Consider the following 25,317-nt stretch of genomic DNA (forward strand, 5'->3'; position numbering starts at 1 on the left):
GATTCTTGCTTTCTGTAATTCACACTGAAGTGTATTGTGCCCATTCAGTAAGGTAATTCACAATGCCACAATCACAACTGTAAATATAGCTCCAATAGGTTTGTGCTTAATCATCACCAACTGTTTTTCCTTTGTTGCAATGATAACTCCAAGGAATTAACTCAAATGTTTTATCTACACAACCTTTCCTCCTCTCAATTCAGTATTACAATACAACAGTAGATGGCACTGCCCAAATTCAATGCGAATCCATACATTTCCTCCACACACAGAGAGGACTGCTGAGGCTCAATAGGGAGATCAGCTTACACACGTACCATGAATGAACCAATTATTCACAACTGATAAACATCCTGCATTTGCTTTACACTGAGTGCTTCCATGCAAGTGCTGAAGGAAGAGCTCAACTATGGGTGAAATGTTAGCAAAATACTGTGCAAGACAACAGGTCTATCCATTGTAAGGTTCATCTCCTGTACTTTCACCTTTCAACAATGTTTTTGCCTCAAATCTATTTCAGAGGAACATTAGACATTCTGGTTTACAGGGCACAGAACAGTCCTGATTTTTGTTTGTGTGCTACCAATATCATTTAAGAGAGCTTAATGGCTACCTGAACCTCTTACTGTCAGCGAGCAGAGGGAATGCCAGCAGGGACAGCTTTGCTGCTTTAAAAGCATTCAATTAAATGGCTGTTCTGGGAGCTACTCCAGCTACTGCACAACAGAGATGCACAAACTTTATACAGAGAGGGAAAGACTTTATATATGCAACAAAACATACCTCTATACATGGACATGGATACTGCATATGTTTAAATACATACATTATATACACTGGTCTCCTTTGTTGACTGTTTCTCAAAACAACCTAAGAGCTTACATACAGAATCATACAATTATGTAGCTGATGGAACACAAATAAGGCATACCCTCAATTTCACATACTGCTAAACAAAACAATTTTTCTTTTCAGACCCCAGACTTGCTTTGAATATAGACGGAGTTCACAAAGCAGGGCTGCTTTGGGATATATACTAAATATATATGTAGTATATATACTAAATATACTATATATAGTGTATACTAAATATACTAAAGCCTCAAAAACCATTACCAAGACCACTTAGATAACAGAGAGAAGCATTCAAAACCACACTTTCTTACTCAAGGAATAGCCTGCAGGTTAAGGCTGATTTGGCAGTAAGGCAGCTACACACCCAGCCCCACTTGGCCAGTGATGCAGCACCCAGTGTTTTTTAACCGTAAACTGCCTATCTGGGTTCAGCATTCTCATCATTTCCTCTACCAGGCCCTGGCTTGGTGCAATTGTGAAGGATGCCACTGCTACAACTTCAGAAGCAGTTAATTTGTGTCCATCCCAATCAACAACAGGGGGGAAAAAAGTGGCAGCCCTAAATTCCAAGCCACTTCTGCACTCCTTTCCAGTTTTCATGTTACTGAGTAGCACTGATGCCTGATATAAACCTCAAAGCAGAAACATGGAAAGCTTTTCTTTGTAAATGTACTTTGCAACTGAATAGTGACTCTGCATGATTTACACACTCCTCATGCTTGTTTCTTCAACTGAAGATGCAGTACCTAATTATAAGCAGGTTTTTTACATGATATACAGGGACCATCTTTGCATACTTCTGTCTTGAAATACAGAGGCATAACATGGATGGTACTACTTACAACACTTCAGACTAAACATTTTAGTTTAAGGGAAAAAGCCACCTGCATATGTCACCAGTCATCTAAGAACTCAAAGCACCTCCCAACAACTTTATTTCACTAGCAGTCATGATGATAACATCAGTGGAATACACTGAAAGCTAAACGAAGAAGTTGGATGAAATGGCTGTGACAACTGCTTAGCATTGTTTTCTCTGACGAACATACAACAAACTTCAATATGATGATCAAAATATTTCCCAAAGCTAAGTAGCATGCTGTCCTAGACTGGTACCGTATCCATAGCTGACTGTATTCTCGTTGCCTCCATGCTCTTCCAGCATAAGTTGCCTGTAGTTGCAAGTAGTTATAAGCAATGGTTACAGAGCTGTGCACTGAGAACTATATGCACTGCACTTCTGAAATGCCCAAAACAAGTATACTGTCCATGAAACAGCTCCTGTACATCAAAGAGGCATCCTGTCAAGGCTGTAGAATGCAGTTTCCCAAGAGGTTAATTTGCGAGTAACACCGTTGATACTCACATTACAGCAAGACATTTTCTTTCCTGTGAAGGTGGGAAGGACCATGCAGCTCAGGCTTTGAGATCAGTGCTTGATTATTAGGAGACAAATCAAGGACAGCCCAGCATTGGCAGGGAACTTCCAGTCTGTTAAAAGCATTCTTGTCTGAAGTAGAACCAAACTTTTTCTGTTTTTTGTTTTAAATTTACTAATTGTTTACAGAGCATGTACCACTTGCTCTACTTAAAATGAAACTTCTAAGTTTTATTTTTACAAGAGGAGTATTAGCATTATTCTGAGAAAAGTAAAGCCTCCCTAAGACTTTGTTTACTGTTTTCTTTAACTATTTGAAGTATTAATGTGATAAACTCAGGGGGCTGTCAAAGCTATCTACAGAGCATGCCGTTAGGATCAACACGCTACATATGTAGAGTTAATTAAGACTATTACCTTGGCAAAGGCTTTATATTGATCCTTTCACTTAGAAGATTAACATCTAAGCAAGATAAACATGAAGAACACAAGCAAACATTTTCCTGATTATTAAGAGTTCAGCCATGCAGATGCAATCATGGTTCTACACAGCCCAATGAACAAGCAGAAAATACTGACCATTGTTTGTTTTTCCCATTATGCAGTTAGAGGGTCTGTTTGATAAAATGATCATCAACTATAGAACACATCAAACAGTATTTCCAAATAGTAAACTAACATGAAGTATAGGCTAGTCTTAAAAACACTGTTAGGTAAATCATGTTTTTCTTTCACAATGAGTTGTATACCTATAATGCAATAGAGAAATAACACCTGTCTGCCAGCCACAAACAAGATCAGCACACTCAAACAAGATTAAGAAACTAACATTTATTATTAATTGACAGTTTTATATAGTTAAAAAGGTAAACATTCATTTCTTAAGTGACAAAGAATTTACAATTGAACAGTCATCACAGAGGCACATAATGGAAAAAGTAATTTCAAGACAACTCCATCTTTTCTCTTTTTGAAAGCATCACCACCATAATTTTCAATATTGATAATGGCACTTCCACACAATAAAACAAGACCTAGTCTGGAAGATGGACATTTCTGAAGTCATCACACATACAGTACTTCGGCTCATTGGTCACAGTCCAGCAACACAACCGGGTAAGATCACCAATCTCAAAATTACCACAAGATACAAAAATGTTGGCAAAACCAAGAAACATTCTGATTGGAAAGGCTGCATACACATGGATGATTCAGATAGACTAACTTCTCAGTCTTTAAGAAAGTGCAAAGTCCAAGGTTCCCATCAATTAAAGGCCAAAACATACAGCCAAAGCTGTCAATTTTTAAAATTTGTTAAAACATTTTTTATTACAAATCTTATCAAGTCAAGTATCTGTTTATGAAGAAATAACCACCATGGAAGCACTGAACAGATATATCTATCTGATCTGCTGAATGAAGGACATATTTCATGTACAGAAGACTAGGCCAAGTGGCACTTGATGTGTTAGATTGTACCTGCACACACACATGTATGAGGCAGCTGTCTGTGTGTTTGGCTTTCTGAACACACACAGATCCTCAAAGGACATACAGGAGCTTTGCATAGGAACAGAGTTCTTTCTGCAGTAACCCAATTTTAGCAAGTGGTCAATGCAAAGCATTTTTTCAAGGTCAAGATGAGAATAAAGATTATCTCTGTAAATTTGTGATTACTCTAACTTCAGAGTTAAGACATGATATAGACTGCAGAGAACGCATAACAACAGAATTCAGCACTAATTGTTGTTCTCATCTCAGTATCTGGGACTGAAGGCCACTGAATAAATAAAAACCTTACCACCAGCCCCAGCTGCACACCCCTCCAGGAAAAAAGAAGAAGTGGCTTACACATGGAAATGCCTATTTTCCACAGGGAGGAAGTGCTGCTTTGGTTTTTTTTTTTTAATGAGGAACTGTTTCTGAAGTACTTACAAGTTCCCTGTGTGTGCTTCACTTGCTTTGTTAACATGAACCTGATAGACATCTGAGATCCACAGTTCCATTCAGTCACACAGACAAGATGTTTCAGTATTTCATGACCCCAATTTCATATCCAGCACACAGCAGACTGTGAGGGAAAGCGGATTTGTCCTTCATTGCAAGCTTTTAAAACTTTACATAACACAATCCCTTATTTGCTAAAAGCACGTACAGCACTGTAACCCTTTGGGAGTAAGGACAGAAATTATGAGTCCAGAACAAGAAGCCTTTTGCTCTTCAAGACAGCTATGATGAGCTTGAGTTCTTGTCAAAATCAGTTTATTTCTATTAACACAGCCAATAGCTAATTCATTATTAGCTTAACACCAGATCCTTCACCTCATTTTTAAACTGTTAGTTACACTTAACAGGGTGGATCCAGTAACCCAGTAGGCTTTTCCTGTTTCTGTATATTGTGATTCTTTAACACACAACTGTAATCAAAAGCTTGTCATGCTAGCATTTACAAGTGCAAAAGCAGGTCTAAAGCAGCAAGATACCAAAATCCTTGACTGCATTACAAAAAACATAATATGAATCAATTGAGGTATTCTAGATACCATGGAACAGTAGTTTTTCAGGCTCATACTCTTCAAAGAATAAACAGGTTAGCTTGAAAATAAAGGTGGTGGGCTACATTTCACATGTTACTCTATCCCTTCCTGTATCTAAAGTAACTATTTTCAGAACTTGATTGCCTTCAAAAAAAATAATATGAAGTGCTTACTTCAAGTGCAAAATGTTATCTGTGAATGGCTTGAGGACAGGCAGCGTGACAAAACAAAGTCACTTTCATCTATTCAGTATCAAGGCAGTATGAACTTATTCTACCTTTGGTCTCATCTGAGGCAAATTCAGTTAGAGAAGACAAAAGAATGAAATAAGCATGATTATACGAGTATGTAGGCATATAATTGATTCAAAGATAGATTTTTATCCTCTCAGTTCTGTGACATTAAAGTGCAATATAGGTATCTGTTTACAAATGGTGAACTAGAAATTAAGAAAGTTTCCTCCCACTGGAGGATAAAAACAGGAGTTGCAGCATCTCTCCAGAGTTTAATTTTATGAACAGATTACTGAGGAAATCACTTTTGTTCCATTCATTCCAACCAAATTAGAAAGATCTCACCTTTCTCCTTCATCTCATGCTATTCCTAAATTCTGCTTCATTTTTTCATATACAACATAACTGATACTGACAGCTGGAAGAACTTTCATGAAATTAGGGGCTATGCCCCTATAAAGTCCTTGGATTCCTTCTGTAGCAATAATTCTTTGAAAGAGACCGACCATGTTATGCTGTGGAGCTCCTTCCACCGAAGCTAAAATATGAAGACAGAGTTATTCAACAGTTCCATGAATATCACAATTCTTCAGCAATTATTAAACAATCGGGTAGCTGGCTTATCATTTTTAGGGCCAATGATTCATATTTATATCTTCACAGCAAATCTCTTTAATCCCCAGCTATTACAGAGAGATCCATGCGCCTAAACCCCACTGAAATGCATTGCTCACGTACATATCAGATGAACACATGATTTATCAAGTTTTTTTCTCTTTTTTCCATGCCCATATGCCTGCCACAGCTGTCACAAATAATTTCTACGAGAACACAAACATTTTCAGAACAATGGGACTCACCTTGAGCTTGCATGCGTGTTCTGACAAGAGCAAGAGGGTAACTGGCTAACTGCCCACATGTGCTGGAAACAGTACCACATCCCAACAACACAAAAACCCCAGGGTTAGCTGAGCTTGATGCATAGTGTTCTAGCCATGTAGTCTTCAAAAGCTGTCAAGATAAAAGATATTAATTAATAAGGCAAGATAACTGCATTTTGAAAAGAAAATCTAAGTTTACTCTTAAGATCTGTTATGGGTTCCATCCTGGAAAAGCATTAAGCTCACTGAAAGCATACATGTAGGACTGGAGTAAAGGCTACACTTAAAAACCTTTACATGTGGTAAAGGACTGTAGACTACAGCAGTTAGTGCCAAATGAAAGAATCCTTAAATACCCAGACAGCAACAGGCAGCAGTGGCCATGCTCTAGTTAAGAGTTGGGAAGGAATGACCCAGCATGCCATCAGGCACAACAGAAGCTCATGCAGCCAAGCATGTCACTCCATGCAGAAGTTGAGATGCAAACTGTAGGACAGAACTCCTATACAGCTTTGAAAACATTTCCTCAAGCAAATCCACTGACTACAACTGCTACCGTATCACAACAAGATTTCTCTAGGCTACAATAAAATTAGTCCATGCATATTAATTACTTGACCTATTTTGAAGCAAGACTCAATAACTGAAGGTAGACAAAACAATTTAATTGGTGCTTTTGAGTTTAAGAGGTGTCAGTTCCTCTTTCAAGTAAACAGTGCAGCATTTCAAACTCATCACAAGAACTACGTCTGCTACAAAGAACTCTGTAGACATGCACAATACATAAGGAATTCAAATTACTATAACACAACTACAAATCCAAAATAGCAAGAAATGAGTATAGCTGCAGGACAGGTAACTTAATATGAACACTAGTGAAGTTCTTAAGGCACAGGTTTGCTATATAAAGGTTATGTTCCCAGCCAATGGGGTCATTTATTTACACAAGAGTTTTGTGTTACCAAAATCTAACACACTTCCTCCTCACGAGTATATTTCTTGTTTGATACCACAGAAGAAAGGAGCCCTGCATGTTAGAAGAAACCATTGCATGTAAGGGCCCATCTGTACAGGATCCCTCCAACGAAGGCAAGAAATGAAAGAAGAGTAAGTCTGGTGAGTTCAGTAGCAATTCCCATTTATCCAGGGCAACTGTAACATTACACATGTATTATAAATCTGACTAACACAGATCTGAGTAACAGTAACTGATTAACTGTTACTCTGTTCATAAATAAACTAGCAGACACTACATGAACACACAGTGATCCGAACTCACCTCATAAACAGCAAGGTCAATCCCAGCATAAGGAATGATACCCAGAATGTTAGGAATATAGCCTTTGTAGAAGGCCTTTACACCTTCTCTTTTCAAAATCTTCTTAGCACAGTCAAACATCCCAGAATATTGCCCAGTTTTACCCACAGCCAGCCTGGTCTTTAAAACCTGAAGGGGAAAATCAGTAGCCTTAATTACCAACTTAGTACTGTAGCTTCTAAATACAGGAAAACACAAAGCCTATCTGCTTATTCAGTTTTCTTGAACTGCTTTGTATTTGCAAGTTCATGTCTCCTTTTGATGACTACTGTTAAGGGCTGGCTAGCAGTACATTTCCTCAGATTTTGTCATCAATACAGAACACCACAAACACTAATACACATTAGCTTACAATTTAGTCCACAAAATAATACACAGAAGTCTCACAGAGGAAAGACCGGTTAATCCATCAAGCCTCTGCTGTAGCTGTTTTATTCTTCCTCCACATCAAGCTCCTCTTATGACCTGGTTCTGTATTATAACACAACTCCATCAGCTCTGTTCCAGACAAGATCATTCCTTGCTTATATACATAGTGGGAAAGATTTAGGCCTAATTCATAAACAAGTCTGAATGTGTACTTGATGTTAAACACAACAGTATTTCTTTCCCCAAAGTAGGTTTCAAAGACACATTTAATAGTACATTTCCAGAAGTACATAAACACAAAATGCAATCATACAAAACCACCACCAAGATTTCTGGTGCACACACACAGAAGGAATATCAACACCTGAATTCCTACCATATTTTAAGAAGCAAAGGATAACTACAAAGAACAGCAATACATACAAAAAAGACAGCTGTCAACTAGAACAGTGTCTATTCCAAAGGGCTAGTGATCAAATTCTGAAAGGAAGTTTCAAGTAAAAATAACATAGGATATAAGAAAGTATGTATAGGAATTCCTACAATAATTTTAAGTGCAGAAATACCCAACCAAACATCTGGCAATCTCTAATGGAAGCAAATTCTCTGCTACTAACCTCCATGGGATAAATAGATGTTTGTGCTGTTGCTCCGGCTAAAGAACCTGATACAAATCTTTCAATGGTGCCTAAATTTCCATCATCCTTAGTGAGTATCTTCTTATACTGTAAAGATAAAGTACATAAAATACTACATGCTTTTTAGGAGATACAAGAGTTGCACTACAGTTAGGAGTACAATAGAACATGTCTTTACAAATTTCACTTATTTTTTCCACATATTAATAGCTGCACTTACAAATCCAATGAAGTTTGCACTATCCTTACTTCAATCCTGTCATCCATGTTTCACAAAAAGAACAATTACTCTAACATGCAAAAAGTCTGTACATTAAAAGCACCAGTCACTCACACTACTGTCCAGTACTCCACAAACAGCCTACAGTGTGCTGCCCAGACAAAGAGGGCTCTGACTCCCTTGCAGATCACATTCTTCAGTTGGAGAACAGAAGCTCAGCTCACAATGGGCACCTACAGAGCTGTACATACAGTATCATACAGAACAAATGCCATCGTGCAGGAACGCACCCAATGTCCACTCCCAGAAGGCTGGGCAAGAGGAAGGAACAGAATGCTCACAGCTTCTCCATGGAATCTACATCTGCCACTCAGTCTTTCAATAACCCAAAATTTGACTTTTTTGTTCCTTTCATTTCATTGTTGTATTAAAACACATTAGTTTAGTCTTACTTAAGCAAAAAAAACACAACTATCAGTTAACTACACCAGAACTGTAGTTCATTTTCCAAAGGAGGATTAGGCCTTAACATCATGTGTAAAGCTGATTCTGAGGTAAATATAACTCTGAAATCCAGGGTGAGGGCATCTTATGCAGCACCATTATATTTGACTTCAAAAGAAACGTATGCAAATCCAGCTTGCATAATGTGCTAAGGTTTTGGTTGTTCTCACATTGAAACTTAAAATGAAATTAACACAGTAGATATCATATAGAGTTATCTAAACTGAAGGACAGGTTAAGATTTGTGACATATTTAACCTACGCTGCTTATAATTCAATGGCCAATTTAGGAAAACAAGATTTTTAACTAGCAGAAAAAATAGGCCATTTTAAACCTGAGATACTCTATATTACTATTAGAAAATCCCCAACCATGACAAGAACTCCTATCCAATACAATAGCACACATAATAAACAGCAAGAATGATACAGTATTTTATACACTAGCATCCTACCTGTTCATAAGCCCAGAACTTAATAGCTGTCTCAGGAGCTATTTTGACAACATTGACACCATTTCCTCTCCACAGTGATCGAACACCACCTTCTTTCAGCATTTGCTTAAAACCACTGGCAATATTCATTTTGTTTGACTTTGAACCATGAACCTAAAAAGAAAAAACCCAACAGATTAAGGGACAGAGCTCTAATTAGCCTGTGAAATTTGTCACCTAAGCAGCCAGTCATTGCATAAATAAACCAACTGGCAATAAAAACAGTCACCACTGAAAATTAACGTAATTCTCCAAGTAATATAATATTTGGTTTACATTTCTGCCAATAACAAAATGGAAAACACTCTTATGGGCACAAAATATAAAGCCAGTTAAAATATAACTAGATCTCCAGAATTTACATATTCTATTTGGCCATCAGCTTTTTGTAACAGGTCTCTAAAACTAAAAATATACAATGGAAATGAAGAAGTTTTTAGACATTGCACCTACCTGCATCATTACTTTTAGACGATCTAGAGGTGCTGTACCTGTTCGTGAGACAGCACCAGCCACTCCTCCTGCTAGGAGCTGCTTCCACCATTGTCCGCTCTTTTTTTCTTCCTCTGTGAACTCATCTGGAACAGTCAAACTATCTCCAATATCCAGCACCTATTAGAATCCAAAGCAAAGGGGTGCAAATTAGCATCTTATTCCACTACCTCAATTTTATCAATAGCTCTAATTCCAAATAAACCTATAACTGAGAAAATAAGTAAGATGCTAGTTCAAGATAAAATTTAGTTTACACTCACGAAAATAAACTTGCTACAGATAGCTATTGCTGTTCAATGAACATTATTTTTAATTACTTCTATAAAGATATTGAGCAATATACCACATACCCACCATGTCAAAGATTGCACCATCATCATTAAAAATCATAACAAATTTCTGTCTTGAGTACGACCCAAACAAAGACATCCTGTCATGATCAGTACATGTTTTCAAAGAGCACTAAGACTCAAATGCTTACTGTCAATGTTAACCTTTCACCAGACAGTCTTCTAAGATTAGCTTGGTAATCTCTTAAGGACACTAACAAGAGATTTCTCTCTCGTGCTAATTTCTTCACACATACATGGGATTTTCTCCCCCCTACTGACATCTTAAACTAATAATTTTGTAATTGATCAATCTGAATATTCAATTCCCAAGAGCTGTTATGTATTATATATAATGTGAAGTTTCCTCTCATTACCAGTTGCTCTGAAATAAATATTAATGACTTTTATGCAGCCATACCAGTTAGACATCTTTGTTTCATCTATGCATTGCCATTCTATCTGATAAAAGTACATTCCAGTACTATGCCTTGGACAGCTTTATCACTGAAGTTTGTATTAATTGTACATGTCATTTAATTGATTCTTTGCTCTTCATGTAATTTTTAAGCATGATAAAAACAGAACAAATGCACCAGATATAACATAAAGCTAATACTAGGCATAAAGAAAGCCTAATAAAGAATCAGCAATGTTTCAATAAATGATAACAAGTACTGACCAGAAAGTATGTTAACTGACCAACTCATTTTTACTGCCACCAATGTTTAGTTCAGACAGTACACCCTAGTGAGGTCTCTTAAGTAGGCTGACTGACTTGCTCAGACTGTAAAAACTGCAGTATGCAGACTATACATAAAGCCACAAATAGGGTAAGACGTAACTAGTCTGGGTACTGAACACGAAACAGATTAAAGAAAATCTTAGTCTTTCTGACATTCATGATTTCTAAATAATTTATCTTCAGTTACTTAACAGGAAATGGAGTCTAAATACGAATCAGAACTCTCAGAACTGAGATCAACAGATTTTACAGATACAATATGCATACCTATTGGAGTTAAAACACTATGTCTACTGACCCCTAAAAGCAACTTTAATGACTAAATCTAGCTCTACCTTTTCTGCCTTAAATTTAGAAGGGATATATAACAAAGACAAAAACTACCTTGATAATTATTGGTGCAGCTATCTCCTCAGAAGAGTCTGACAGCAATTGAAATTATAAAATTATATCATTATTCAAGTATACAATAATAAAAAAAGTAAGCAGTTTCAAGAGCTATCAGCCAGGCATGTGACATGTCACATCTGCTCTTATCTGAAGCACCAGCTGTGTTACTGCATAGCTGGATTTTGCTTGCTGTGATAACTGGGTCCTAACCGAGCCCAACCTGGAACATCACAAGATACGTCTATCCTTTTTCCTTAGGAATAACTAAGGACATTGCCTATTAACAAAAACAGGTATTATATTTAAAAGTGGTACAAAGCATACTGCTAAAGCACAAGTGTTCTTCACTGTGCAAGCTCGGACCAGGTTTATCTGATCACTATGCAGTGCTCTAAGCACTTTTCCTCAGCAAACATGGACCAGGTATCCTTCAGGCAAGCACATCTGCATTTAGTCCACACAGTGTGAGCTCCTCTATGATTTCACATCTCAGACTGCTTTTCATTATGGAAGTGCTGACCATTCCCTCAAAGTATGATTGGTCTCATGCTCAAAGAAATTTATCTTCACCTAACTGTACATATTATTTCTTAACTGTATGGATTACCCTTCCCTGTACAAGAAAAACTAAGTCAAGTAGATTATTACTGGCTTATTTACCTTACTATTTGTTGTTTAAAGTCAGCCGATGAGACAGTAAGAGCTCCATTCAGTGCTAACCTAAAAAACTGTCTGCAGGTTGCTGTACATCTTATCATTCTTACATGAAATTCCATGACACAAAAGAATGTAAGAAAGTATCATTGACAAAGACAGCTGTGATTTTATGGTAATGATAACATTGCTACAGAAAAGCTATTACTGAACTGACTTCAACATAAGAGTTAAAATGTTTCTATATATGTTTCAACATACCAAGAGTACTGACCATAGAACAGAACATATTGTGAAAGAATGCTTAATACTGTTACAAGTTTCTTTATACAGAATATCTGCAAGGGAAGACAAGGATTTCTTCCTAGGAATTGCTGGCAATTAAAAGGAAAATGAAACTCAAGTTCTAGTTCAAAAGAAATTCACATGATGCTATTTTGCTAGTAAATGGGAGGGCCTTAAGTGAAAAGGAAAACTGAGAAACCTCTTAAATGCACAAAATGTAACTATGAAGCTGTTATGCTCAGTACTACAAGTTGTCTCAGCAGAAATGAACTTAAAAGATGCACTAAGTTGAACTTACAGTGGAATGTTTCCAATACCGGACTATTTCCTCTATGTCTGTAGCGGGGTTAAACATAAAATGATCTCTCCACTCATTCCAATCTACTGACATTGTTCCATCAGCATCAATACTAAAAAAACCAAACAGAACAAAAGCAGATAAGGAAACAAACTTTGTTTTTAATACTGGCCAATACAATGATCCAATCTACAGACAATATATGGAGACTTCAAGGTTAAATCTGCAAGTTGTTCAATACCATACATTTCTTAAGTGTATGTAGCTTTCTCCATTTTAGAACATAGAACAACCTTCATTTCTATCAATATTTGTACAGAAATGTGGTATAAACATTCCCCTCCCATAACCGTATGCTAAAACAGAGTCTAATCCATCTGTAACCCAAGAATGGATGGAATAACATAATTCCTATCTACATGTTACTGAAGGTACCATCACCATACTCAAGTTATAAATCCTTTCAACTATTGCATTCCCTGAATTATAAAAAACATGAAAGAAGCTCAAAATATTAATTTCTGACCTTTGAAGGATCTTCTCTGCCTGTTTTTCTGAAATGTTTATACCCAGTATCTTGAGGGACTGGACGACTTCTGATGGTTCAATTTTTCCTTGAAACATAAAAAGAAATATAACAAGTATATACAATATGGAGTCCACTGAGCTTAATACATGAGTCTGAGACTGCCTCAAGAGACTGAATGTGTACCAGTCTGTGGAGTCAAACAGCACATATGACAGTGTCCTAAATGAACTGACCAATCTAGTTGTCAGTCTGCTCTCCATCACTTGATAGGAGAGGTGCTCCAGCCATGACCTAACAAGACAGGCTGAAGGAACTGGGCTTGTTCAGCATGGAGAAGAGAAGGCTGTGGAAAGACCTCACTGTGACATTCTGATTTGAAGGGAGATTTTAAATAGAAGGGAAATCAATTTTTCATATAGGTGATAGGACAAGGGGAGTTGTTTTAAGCTAATCTACACATCCTTCCTTTAGACATCAGTTTTTCCACTGCGAGAGTGGAGAGGTGCTAGAACAGGCTGCCCAGAGAGGTTTTGAGTGCCCCATCCCTGGAGGTGTTTAAGGCCAGGTTGGATAGAGCCATGGGCAACCTGATCTAGTACCTCATCTAGCAGTTACCAACTCTGCCTATGGCAGAGGGATTAGACCTTCATCCTCGAGGTCCCCTCAAAACCAAGCCACTCAATGTTTCTAACATTCTATAACATCTACACAATAGCAGAAGATATTTTTAAGCAGAGGTGATGCATTTTTATTATCTAAGGACAGAGCAAAGGTAAGAACACTGAAAATTCTACACTCAAATAAGATACAAACATACAGTAATTTAACAGTCATTTTATCTGTAACTGATACACAGCAACTTCCTTATGGCTTTGCTGTCCACAAAGCAAAGATCCCTATATTAACAAACCAGGAAGGTAAGTAAAAAAGTAGGTATTTCAACCTACAGTAATCAATAACTGTGTTCCTAGTAAAGCAAAGAAGTTGAGGATTACCACACACTTCCCCCCCCACCCCCCCAACAATTTAAACCAAATTTAAAGTCCAGTTGACTTAAAAATGTTGTTTCAAAAAACACTGGAGCACATGAAATAACAGCATACCATCATTGTTTTTGTCCAGGCTCTTAAATGCCAGTTTCATTTTCTTCTCATGATCTTTAAGATACTGCATAAATTCTTCAAAATCAAGCTGTCCATCCTGGTTGGTATCCCCAGCTTTAAAGATTTTCTGTTGGGAGAAAATGTAACACTTGACTTTATGAAATATAGCAACTCACAAGCTAACAACAGCACAGCTGAGGTTTACGAAGTACCATATTGGTCACATTGAGAGTGAAGTCAGGAAAACACAAACATCACCACACACTTCAGAGCTCGGTTTTGTCACCAGAATTCAACAAGTTCTTAGTAGCTTCATAATAAAAAGAACAGAAAAACTACACTCAAACATGGCAGTAGTTTTGTTTTAATCCCCAAAACTTTCTTATTCAAACACACATTACACCTCAAGGGATTAAACTATCTCCGGAGGAGAGCCTGGGAGATGCGACAGAATCATGGCAGAAAATAATTCTAAGCCTTCAATTTTCTAGCTCTACTTCAAGTCTACATTATTTCAGTACAATTAAGCAGTCTCAGCTTTACTCTTTAGTGGTTTATCCTGAATCATACTAACAATTAACTGTTTAACTGCTGACACAATTCCTCGCCGCACACACCACAGTTGTCCTTAACTTCTGCATGTGTTTCTACAAACTGCCCTGGAAATCAGACAACCCACACACAAAATTAACCATGAGCTGAACACGATATACAACTGCCAGCACAGTAGAAAACAAGCCGGAAATACAGAGGCAACAGCATGACTGTTTAGGGCTTATACTTTTCATTCAAAGCAACAGAACAGTATATCATCTTTGTGTGTGAAAAAACACTTAATATATGGGAAATTAAAGCAACCCCTCAGAGCATCGGTGTGTAACAATCGAGGCATGCCTGCAAAGGCAAAGCACAGAAGCAAGCAATGCCCAGGCTAGCAAGCTCTGCAGGATGTATTACCTTGGACCTGAAGCCACAAGACAAACCTGCTTCATAAACAGAGCGACAGACAGCAGCGGGATCAGGATGGAAGGCCCAGCAGCACTGCTCCAGTGGGCATTGCCCATCCTCTTCACAAGCCCCCAGTGCTGCTGGCTCATCCAGCAGGATGCAAAGAACAGGGGAAGGAAGTCCATCCCAACACTTCTGCTCTAAAACAAAGTATTTGAGGGGAAGTTATGTCCCTTTCCTTCATTTGGGCATTAGTTCCTCTGTTGTCACTCAGTGTGGGTAATCCCAAGAGGACACTGCGTGATGCAAGAGCTATCTGAAAGCAGAAGTTCCTGAGCACTTCAAGGTATGTTATTATATTTTAGCTATTATATTATAGCATACACCAAAAATTCTTCTAAACACCTATTTTGCAAGACTGCCTTGCACAACTGCTAAGTAAATCAACAGGACTTGCTCAGTTCTTTTAATTAAAGTCTGTCTTAATTTTTTTCATTTTACTATTTTATTTTAAACTCCACCATAATTAGTATAAATCCTCAATAGAGCAAAGTCTAACAAGATTAACCTACAGGCACCAAACAAAGGAAGCTGAGAACTCTGGTGTGTTTATTGCTCTCTGAAGTGTTCATACGCCTTTGTAGTGTCTCCTTCATGTTCCCTATCCACACTCTAAAAAGTTCCATGTTTATTCTCAAAAAACCCAACCAAAATGTACAGTATCTACAGGCTGCTCAATTAGAAAGCTAAGGATTATGTGGTACTTGACAGTGAAATATGGGGCAAATTATTTAGCTCTAATACAGCACATTATGCACAGTGTCATCTATGCAAACTATCACAGACTCCAATAAAGTTGTTTTATCTCAGGTGAGAAAGTTACATCTCTGGTTCTGTCCCTAATATACTTAATATACTCCAGCTTGGCTATTGTTGCTATCAATAACTTGGCAACAAAAATCTACTCATCTACTTAGTTACATGTAACGCCCACATCCTACAAAAACAAACCAGTCATGTTTACTCAAGTTTATGGATGCATTCCTGACAATAACCTTCTAATAGACAAATCCACCAAAATAAGTCTATTTAAAATGACCCTTGGCAGGAGTCCCTGCATTCAAGGCAACGCCATCCCAACCCCTTGCCCAGCACACACAGCATCCCGTACTGCACGGCCCTGAGGCTCTCCTAACCAACTGAGAAGGGGTCAGTTAAGTGAACTCTCATTGAGGCCAGCTGGTACTGCTCCCTACCTGAGCTACACAAGTACAGAACAAGGAAAGAGTTGTTCTGGCTCACAGGCACAATAAAACATAAGCAACATTCCAATTACAAATCCTGCACTGCTGAGGATGACGTGAGCCAAAGAAAGAGGAAATTCCTCAGAGGTTTACAGCGCTGGCAATTAGTGTGCATGAAGGGGGGCACCTTTCTCTGCATCTGCCCCACAGGCACACTTCATGCTGCAACACCTAGGAAGCCACGTGCATGAGCCTCCACCTAACCTGCTCTTGCAGTTCCTTTCCAAATTTCAGGCCTGTCCCAGCAGAATAGAAATGGCAGGGAACCAAAATGCATGCTGTACCTCAGCAGGCACACACATTTTTTTCCCCCCCTCACAGTACGAACCTGAAAAGTTCATATAAACAAAAGCTTCTTAAAGCCTATAAAAATGTGCTCTTTAAGTGTTGAAGTTTGAGGCTAAAACCAGTAATCCACAAGTCTGGGGAGCAAAAAGAGAACTCTGAGAAGTGCCTTCCACACAGAGTACAGAAATGGGCCAGTGGGAGCTGCGTGTTCCCTGGGCACAGCCCCAGGAAGGCAGCAGGTGCTGCAGGGAGCACAGTGCCAGCCCCCACATGCAAACTGCTCTCTCACAGCACATGCTAAAACTCAACCCAACTAGATCAGGCCATGCCAGACCCCATCTGGTCAAGTCATGAGTTCCTCCACAGACAGAGATGCCACAGCCTCCTTGGGCAACCAGTGTTCTGTCACCTCACTCATGTCCAACAAGCAATCAGACTCTGCTGGTCCTCATTTCACATACTGTCAGATAACACAAGTAACAGCCACTTGTCACCATGTCACTTCCTGCTTCAGCTACTTCTCTGGTGGACAACTGGATGCATTTTTAACATAGGCGTGTTTACAACAATGGAGCAGGAACCAGCCTAGGTGCCAGCTGCTGTGTGCAAGCCCCAGTAACCAGTGCTAAGCATGCCCAGCACTAACACCAGCCATGTACTGTTGGGCCTACCAAAGAATCACATCATCCTTTGGTAGGCCCAGCCCTGAGACACAAGAGTTCCTTTTTTTCAAGGGTTGCCATTTCTTTTCTCATCTAAAAATGCCAACCTTGAAGCATAAAGATAATCCCCTATGCAGTGAAGCAGTGATCAGAAAGAATTGCTCAAAACTACACAGCTACAAATATTTAAAGATCTATTTAGATCATCTTTTGTTCTCACACTATGGGCCTCCACACGTACCAACTAGAACACTCCTGTGCTGACCCTATTTAGCCACGACATTCCTTCTATTTTTTTTTCCACCAATTATTTCACTTCTGTTCTTTTTCTGCTATGTAGTTTGTTAATATCACTGCTTTTCAAGTCCTGCACAGCAAGGCCACAGCAATTTGAGAGACCAAAACTAGACTGAAATAGTGAAGAACTTTATTACATAAATGGAGAAAGGTTCCAGGATGTGGGAACCTAAGCCAGCAGGTCTGTTGGAAACAAAGTTACAGACACCTAAAAACCCTGATGTCAAAGGTGTCCCAGTGAATTATGAGATTACTCTGTACCGAAGTCATGAACTTGAACATATTCATTGGTATAGAAAATGAAGACAACGCAGAACACTAGAAATCATAATTCTTTATCACTTGACTCTACATATGGTACTTGGTCTAATTGTCTTTGCACTGTGTATATGCCACCACATTCTTCTGGTTACAAAACTTAACTGTGTGGGATGTGGGGCTACTCAGTACAAATGATAGCCAACCACCTATATCAGCCTGTTATTTCAGCTCATTAATACAACTCAAAACTCAAAGGAAGCGATCCATCAAGAAGTTACTGGGCATTTCTGGCTTCCTATCCTGCTACCAAGTAAAAATAAACAGCATTTAAAGACTCAGAATTGGTGCAATTAGCAGCTCATTGTTCTGTAATCTACTGATAGAGCTGCAAAGGGCACAGTCACAGATATCGCACAGAAAACAAACCAACACCAAGGTAAGAACAGCGTGTCTTTTGGACACAAGATTCATGTTTTCTTTCAGTATCCTTCAGATGCTTATCTCAAGGATATTTCTCCACAGCAACCCTGTCATGCCCTTCTCCTTTTCTCCCCCTCTTCTGTTCTTTCCATCTTTGCCTTCAAAATAATTAGCTTCAGTCATTCACATAACTCTACATTCGACAACTGTAAATGTTTTAGACTGAAATCTACTGGGACAGAAACCCAGCCACAGCTTGAGCACAGGCAGCCTCTGTCTTCTGTGGACACACATCCTTCCATACCAAGGATTGATGCTGCTTTTTTCTTACCTGTATCTGCTGAGACTACACCAATTCATAACACAAGATGGTAATGCAAAACGCAGTCCTAAAGCTCATTAAAACCACTATTGTAATAGTGCATCAGTTGAGAGATTAATATCGAATGAAGTCAAAGGGCCCCAAGATATTACTCCACACACATATTACTCCAGCCTATGAGTCCCAATAACACACTAACAAATAAGACTGCTGTTCAAGTTCAAAAATACCTTCCGATATCCTTTTTGGAGCAAAGCAATTGTTTACACTACCTCACAAGAACTCTCACCACATTTTGATGTGCCATTCTTATTTGTTCACTTCTTTCCTAAAGGATATTATGGCATTTAAACAGCAGGTGACACTGTCAGACACCACCATGAAGAGAGCCCCTCATCACCATACAGCAGATCTGCACCATTTGCAGTAACAGATACTTTCATCAGCTAGTTTCTCCTTCCTGCTTTTAGCCCTCAGCACCTCACACTGCAACAGGAAGGGCTAGCCACAGTCTTCATTGGTTCATTGCAGTCCAGAGCAAAATTAATTTTCATAGACACAGCTGATTACTCCACACAGACCACGTTCTGATTGCTGATTATGTAGTGTCTTTGGGCCCCATTCCCATTACATGGAGTTATCTCATCACACAGCTTCTTCAACTAAAGGGGCCTACACAGTGCTGGGCATAACTAGACTTAAATCTAAACCTGACAGTCCAAATAAGATCACACTGTTTCCAGAAGACCGTTATTCATTCCAATACCATCTTCCCACTCCTAGCTCCAGGACTCAACAAAAATAGTTCCTGAGTGTGAATAGTTGGCTGTTTCTAGCACAAACTGAAGCTTAAAACATGGAGCTTGCCTCCTGCAGGTTTACTGTAAGGATTGATTGCAACAGAAGGAAAGGGTGAACAAAAATAGTATAACCACTCACACCATGTATGGTGCTCATATCTAAGAGACTCACTGCATTCTGAAGACACGGGATGAGATCACTTGAGATCTGATCCCAGCATCTATTTAGTATTGCTATCAGACAACTCCTCATCAAAATTAACTGCACAATAGCTGTTAAAGTAGTTGTAGAGAGCCATTTCATGCTGTCACCACACCAAACTCCTTCTTTGTAAGCGCTGACATACAATGTTAGAAATCTTTTGCAAAGCTTTATGAAGTTACCCTTTCCTAGCAAATAATATACTACACAGTAAAAAAAGGAGCCATCCTGGCAGTCTCTAAGCAGCAGACATTTCGGATTTTTCAGTGGTTTACTTTTCTGTCACACACTGACAGGAGGCAGGTCAAACAGACCACTAAGTCAGGAGCTTCTGTCACTTTGGGCTAGGATGCCTTTCTATGGACAAAAAATGATTCTTCCTTAAAGAGCAAGAAGTGACCTACTTCCAACACATCTATCTGATATCTACTGTGTTACTTCATCTCAAGAGTGTCCCATCATACATTAAACATTAATTAAACTGTCAAGAAGACAGATGAAAGCTTAATTCCAGAGGAGCACACTCATGTCTGTTACTCAAATGGATAGCAGCTCTGTAACTTCAGAAACCACAGTAAGTCCTAGAGAGAAAGTATACATTGTTTCAGAGCAAAGAGAAAAGCAGTAGTAAGAACATGATCACTGATTTATACCATGAAGGCAATGACTTGGGACAAGCCAGTAGACTTTGCAGGGAAACAATTAACACCCATCTGTCATTTACCAAAAGCAAACCAGGGGGGAGCAGTGCTCACCACAAGTACAGTGACCAATACTGTGTGAGACGTGTTTCACTACAAACAGGAGGATTTTTGGAGATTTAACCCAGACTTGCACCTTAGGAAATGAGAGCAAGGCCTGACACCCTGACTCAGCCACAATAAAGCGCAGTCTGCTCTTCTGTAGGATATCCAAAGGTCTGCTCATTCCATCATCATGCTATCAGCAGGGCAGAACCCTTAGCCACATTTACAGCATTGCTCCATTTTATTTCCTTACTCATTAGTTAGTAGCAATTACAAGACAATTTCTGCCTCCCCAAACAAAGGTAACTACTAAATACATATTTTATTAATCAAATGTCTTTTTACCAAGCAGTAAAAATAAGTTTTATCAAATTAAACACCAATCTAGAGGCTAAGACAGGGACTAAGTGGGAGAATGCAGCTTCAAGCTGCAAGGGCAGGCACAGGAAGTAGATGAGTTGCGTAAAGGCAGGAAAGAAAGCAGCACCAAGTCCTACTGAGGCTCTCTTATTATAGTAAGTCTTTTCAAGTAAAAACTATGTGCACCATTGAAATGGTGAGCATGTAAATGTTGTGGTACACTCCAGTAATTGTTTGGCCCATCTCAAAACCCTAACATGACTCACAGCTTACTCTGTTTACGCTGTGTTTCTCAGGTAACTAGAACAGCCCGTTCCTGCTCCCCATTACAGCCATGAGGGTGTAGCTTATCTCAATTGATTTCATTGGTTTCACTACCAGTTTGTCGTGCATCAATCAAGGCTTGGACAGATGCTTCGCTCTGCACTTCGCATGGAAAACATCATACTGAACATGAGGAATAATCACTTGGAACTTCAAGTACGAGTTGCTCAAAACTTCAGATACTGTCACTTATGTCACAGGACTCTCTGTAGAAGGTGTTGGAAGACAACACTCATTAACTGTCAGAAAACAGGACACCTATCCCTCTATTGTTCTCTTTAACTGAAAACCCTAAATTGTTATAGCCTAACTGGTACAACAGGTTTTCAACAACTTGAACATAATGTATGACTGGAGCTTGCAACCAGCAACACAGTTCTCATCAGTAAGCAGACCCAACTGTCCCTCCTTAATCAACCAAAGGCTGAGAATTCAGATACACTTATTTCATCATAAAGATGATTTTGACCACAAGCAATATTCCAGTGGAAGTATGCTTACGACTCATTTACACTCTCACAGTAGCACCATTCAACTCACTGGAGACCCTCAGGATACTTCTCCCTCAAGTATCTAAGGCACACAGTTGCATGCATTAAGAAGAAAAGCAGAGACCAAAAACTGTGAAAGGTTTAAGGAGTGTGCCAGGATTAGCACAAGGTCACTGAAATTGAATGGCTCACCCAACTCATCTCTGAGCACTCTTGCCAAAATATAAGTTCACCTTCCTGATCCTCTACCAGAATCCACACCACGGCTAACCCTGGCATAGCAGTGGGATGCTGTCCAACTGCTCCTGATATTGAAATAAAGAACAGCACCACCACAGTAACAACTCAAGCACAGACCTCTGCTGTCCCTGTTCAGCCTAACTGAACCTACATCTGACTTGCAGAAGTACAGCTGAAATGCAAATTCCTCCACATCATTTCGAAGTTCTGTTTGCTGAAATACATATAAAGCCAGGCAACGCCTAAGCATCAGTGCACACCACCATTAGCGTAAGTCCAACCCACACATCTCATGACTGCAGATACAAGCTACCAGCTTTCCAAAGTACTTTACATGACCATGTGCCAGCTGTTTCCTAATGAAAGATCAGCACAAGAGGAAGTGTTACAACTGCTAAAATTAACTGAGTCCATTGAAGACAACTTCAACAGCTTCAGTAAACAATACCTTATAAAGAGATAAAAGTGAAACCTAGAAGCTGCTCTTAGAAAGCCGACTTGCTTTATCACACAAATACTTACATCCACAGAATTGTGCATTAGATGATTTTATGTTCTGATCGTAAGGCATCAGTGAAAACAGCTAGAAAATAGAAGTTACTCATCCCAGTGCAGGTCAGATTTGGAGGTGTAAGAGCACTTCAACACTTGACGACTCAAGTTTTACTGACTTACGTGAAACCATACAGAAAAGGGAATGGAATAAAGTCATAGTCATAGAACGATAGAGCAGCTTGGTTTGGAAGGGACCTAAAAGATAACTGAGCTCCAACACCCTGCCAAGGGCCAGCTGCCACCCAACAGCTCCAGATGACCAGGGCTCCACCCAAGCCAGGCATGAAGGCCTCCAAGAATTGGGCATCCACAGCTCCTCCAGGCAGCCTATGCCTGCACCTCACCGCCTCAGAGTAGAAATCTGTTTTCTAACAACTTACCTGGAACTCCTCTCTTCCAGTTTTAAGCCATTCCCCCTCGTCCCATCACAATCCCTGTAGAACCTGCAGCTCAAAGCAAGAGCAGTGACTGTTGCAGTCAGAGCACAGCCATACCCAGGTGCTGTCACACACAGGAGCTGTGGCTCCAGCTGCCACCACATGCTGACGCAAAGCTGGGCTCACCCGCTTGCTTCGACACCACAGCCAGCTGCCGTATGACTGAAACGGCAGCTTACCGACCCACTGCCCCACACACTGCTCTAACCCAGGTCGTGCAGACAGCAACAGACACACATCCTCCCTCACACTGGGGCAGAAGCGCCATCGCACCCCACGCAGTACGGGCCAAGGAAGTGCAGAGGTGATGCGCGATGACTAAGCCAGGCCAAGCCCATCTGGCAACAGAATGACCAGCTGCCACGCTCTTAATAGCGTTTGCGCTCGAGTTACCTCGTTTATAACCGCACAGCCCCCGGAGCAGGCCCGAAGCCGGCTGCACACGGCTGCGGCTCGGGCAGCCTCGGAGTGCAACGGCGCGGCGCCGGCTGGGCCGCCTCTCACCGACCGGGGGGCGGCGGGGCGCGGGCCCGGCCGAGGGAGGGACCGCCTGGAGAAAGACCGCGCCGCGCTCCTACCTCCTCCGCCTCCTTGCCTAGCGGGATGCCCATGGCCTGGAGGCCCGTCTGGAGCTCGGCGATATCCACCCTCCCATCCTCGTTGAGGTCCAGCTTCTTGAAGAGGTTGGCGTACCGCGAGTCGCCATCCCGGCTCCCGTCGCAGGCGGCGGGCAGCGCGAGGCGGCGCAGGAGCGGCAGCATGGCGCGGGGCGCTGCGGACGGCCGCACACAACCGCTCGGCTCCCCGGGGCTGGGCGCGGGCGGCCGATACCGCAGGAGGAGCGGGGCCGGCCCCGCCCGCGGCGCGACGGAGAGCGGCAGCCCCGCCCCGCCCGCCCGAGGCGGCCGCGAGAGGCGGGACGCGGCGCCGTGAAATGGCCGCTCCTCCCGCCCCGCCCCGGGGCGGCCTCAGGCAGCGGTAGGACCCGCGGCGCGGGCACGGCCCCCCTGCGCGCGGAGAGCGCCGCTCCTTCGAGTTTGTTGGCAACGCGCGGCACGCGGTGAGGCACGGAGAAGCGCTGATGTGCGACCCTACAGCAGATCAGCATCAGCAGCGCCGAATGGAAGCAACCCTCCTTTCGCAAAGCCCACGGCTCTCACACAGCTCAGAAACGCATCGGCACACCCGATGTCAGTGCCGTGCACCTTAAATAGTTCCCATACCAGCGATACTCTGAACCTTAACAGGGCTGTATTGGGATCTCTGCTGTCACCATGCAGCACTGAAGCCACACGAGCAGCCGCTGGGATAGCACACAAAGCCTGTGCTCTAAACAGCATGCCTGGAGCAGCCCAGGAGAACAAAGCAAGGAGGAAACAACCGATTCAGACATAAATCATGCTGCAAATGCCAGAACGCTAAGCACCCACTCGCAGGGCACAGCTGGTGTAGGAACTAAATGACAGCTAACAGAGGCAGGCCGTTCACCTGAGCAGCTGCTGTCCACCTGGGAGCTGCGGTGAGGCCAAGCACAGCCGCACGGAGTGCTGCATTCACAGGCAGTCCCCAGCAAGCAACAGCACAGCCTGAATGCAACTCACTCCTTTCCAGGAGAATGCAAGTGAACACTGCCAACACCACTGCAGCTCAGCACCATAGCAGTCCATTATAGCCTTCAGATCTGTATGTATTTTTAACTCATGCCATCACCCTCACATCTTCAAGAAAAAAAAACAAGTGCAACATTACCCTTTATCGCACATCAGATCATGCCATTAAGAACTACCCACACTAGTGGCTGAATGCAATCCATACAAATAAGCAGGAGGAATGAAGCAGTGCTGCACAAGTTGGCTCATATCATACATCTGACATCCAGCAGGACCATTATCAGAGGTCTTAAATAGTTTACTGTATATGAGTATCATAGCCAACACTGTACTTGAATATTAACACTACGCACACACTAGAAACAACCCAAAATTAACACCAGATACATTTAACACACATTTTACTTGACCTCATTTTAACTCTACAGTGTAACCTCATGCCATTCATATGTTCAGCATCAGATAATCACTTGCAGAAAATCAATATGACAACACATGGGCACTCTGAGGAATTCACAGGCAATGAGCAGCAGCTTTTTCCTAGCAGCATAACAACAAACACTACCCTTGGGCAATCCCTTTTAATATATACACCTAGATGCATGTGTAAGCATGCACACAAAGTATTGACAAACAAATAAAAATACTTGGCTAGCAGAAATTGGTACACGTTAGTAGACTCTGTTATGATTCAACTGAAGTGCAGTAATGCCTGATAAGGATGATGAAGTAAGCAGCAGCATAAATAAAATATCAAAACAAGCAGAGAGCTTCAGTGGAGCACTTGTTTTTTTC

The 25,317-nt window shown here is 40.8% G+C and overlaps 1 protein-coding gene across 1 annotated transcript; it reads right to left on the reverse strand.

The window, feature by feature from the left end:
- Positions 1-3,044: 3,044 nt before the first annotated feature.
- On the reverse strand, positions 3,045-23,724 carry SLC25A24 (solute carrier family 25 member 24). Its single transcript, XM_015290367.4, has 10 exons — positions 23,491-23,724; positions 14,256-14,382; positions 13,150-13,237; positions 12,624-12,735; positions 9,881-10,039; positions 9,389-9,541; positions 8,189-8,296; positions 7,164-7,331; positions 5,864-6,014; positions 3,045-5,541 (listed from the first exon to the last, which is right to left on the reverse strand). Exons 1-10 carry the CDS (start codon positions 23,671-23,673, stop codon positions 5,363-5,365), a joined length of 1,428 nt encoding a protein of 475 aa, XP_015145853.1. The 5' UTR covers positions 23,674-23,724; the 3' UTR covers positions 3,045-5,362.
- Between the last annotated feature and the right edge of the window lie 1,593 nt (positions 23,725-25,317).

Source organism: Gallus gallus, chromosome 8 (assembly GCF_016699485.2).
Source record: "Gallus gallus isolate bGalGal1 chromosome 8, bGalGal1.mat.broiler.GRCg7b, whole genome shotgun sequence".
NCBI classification, from domain to species: Eukaryota; Metazoa; Chordata; class Aves; order Galliformes; family Phasianidae; genus Gallus; species Gallus gallus.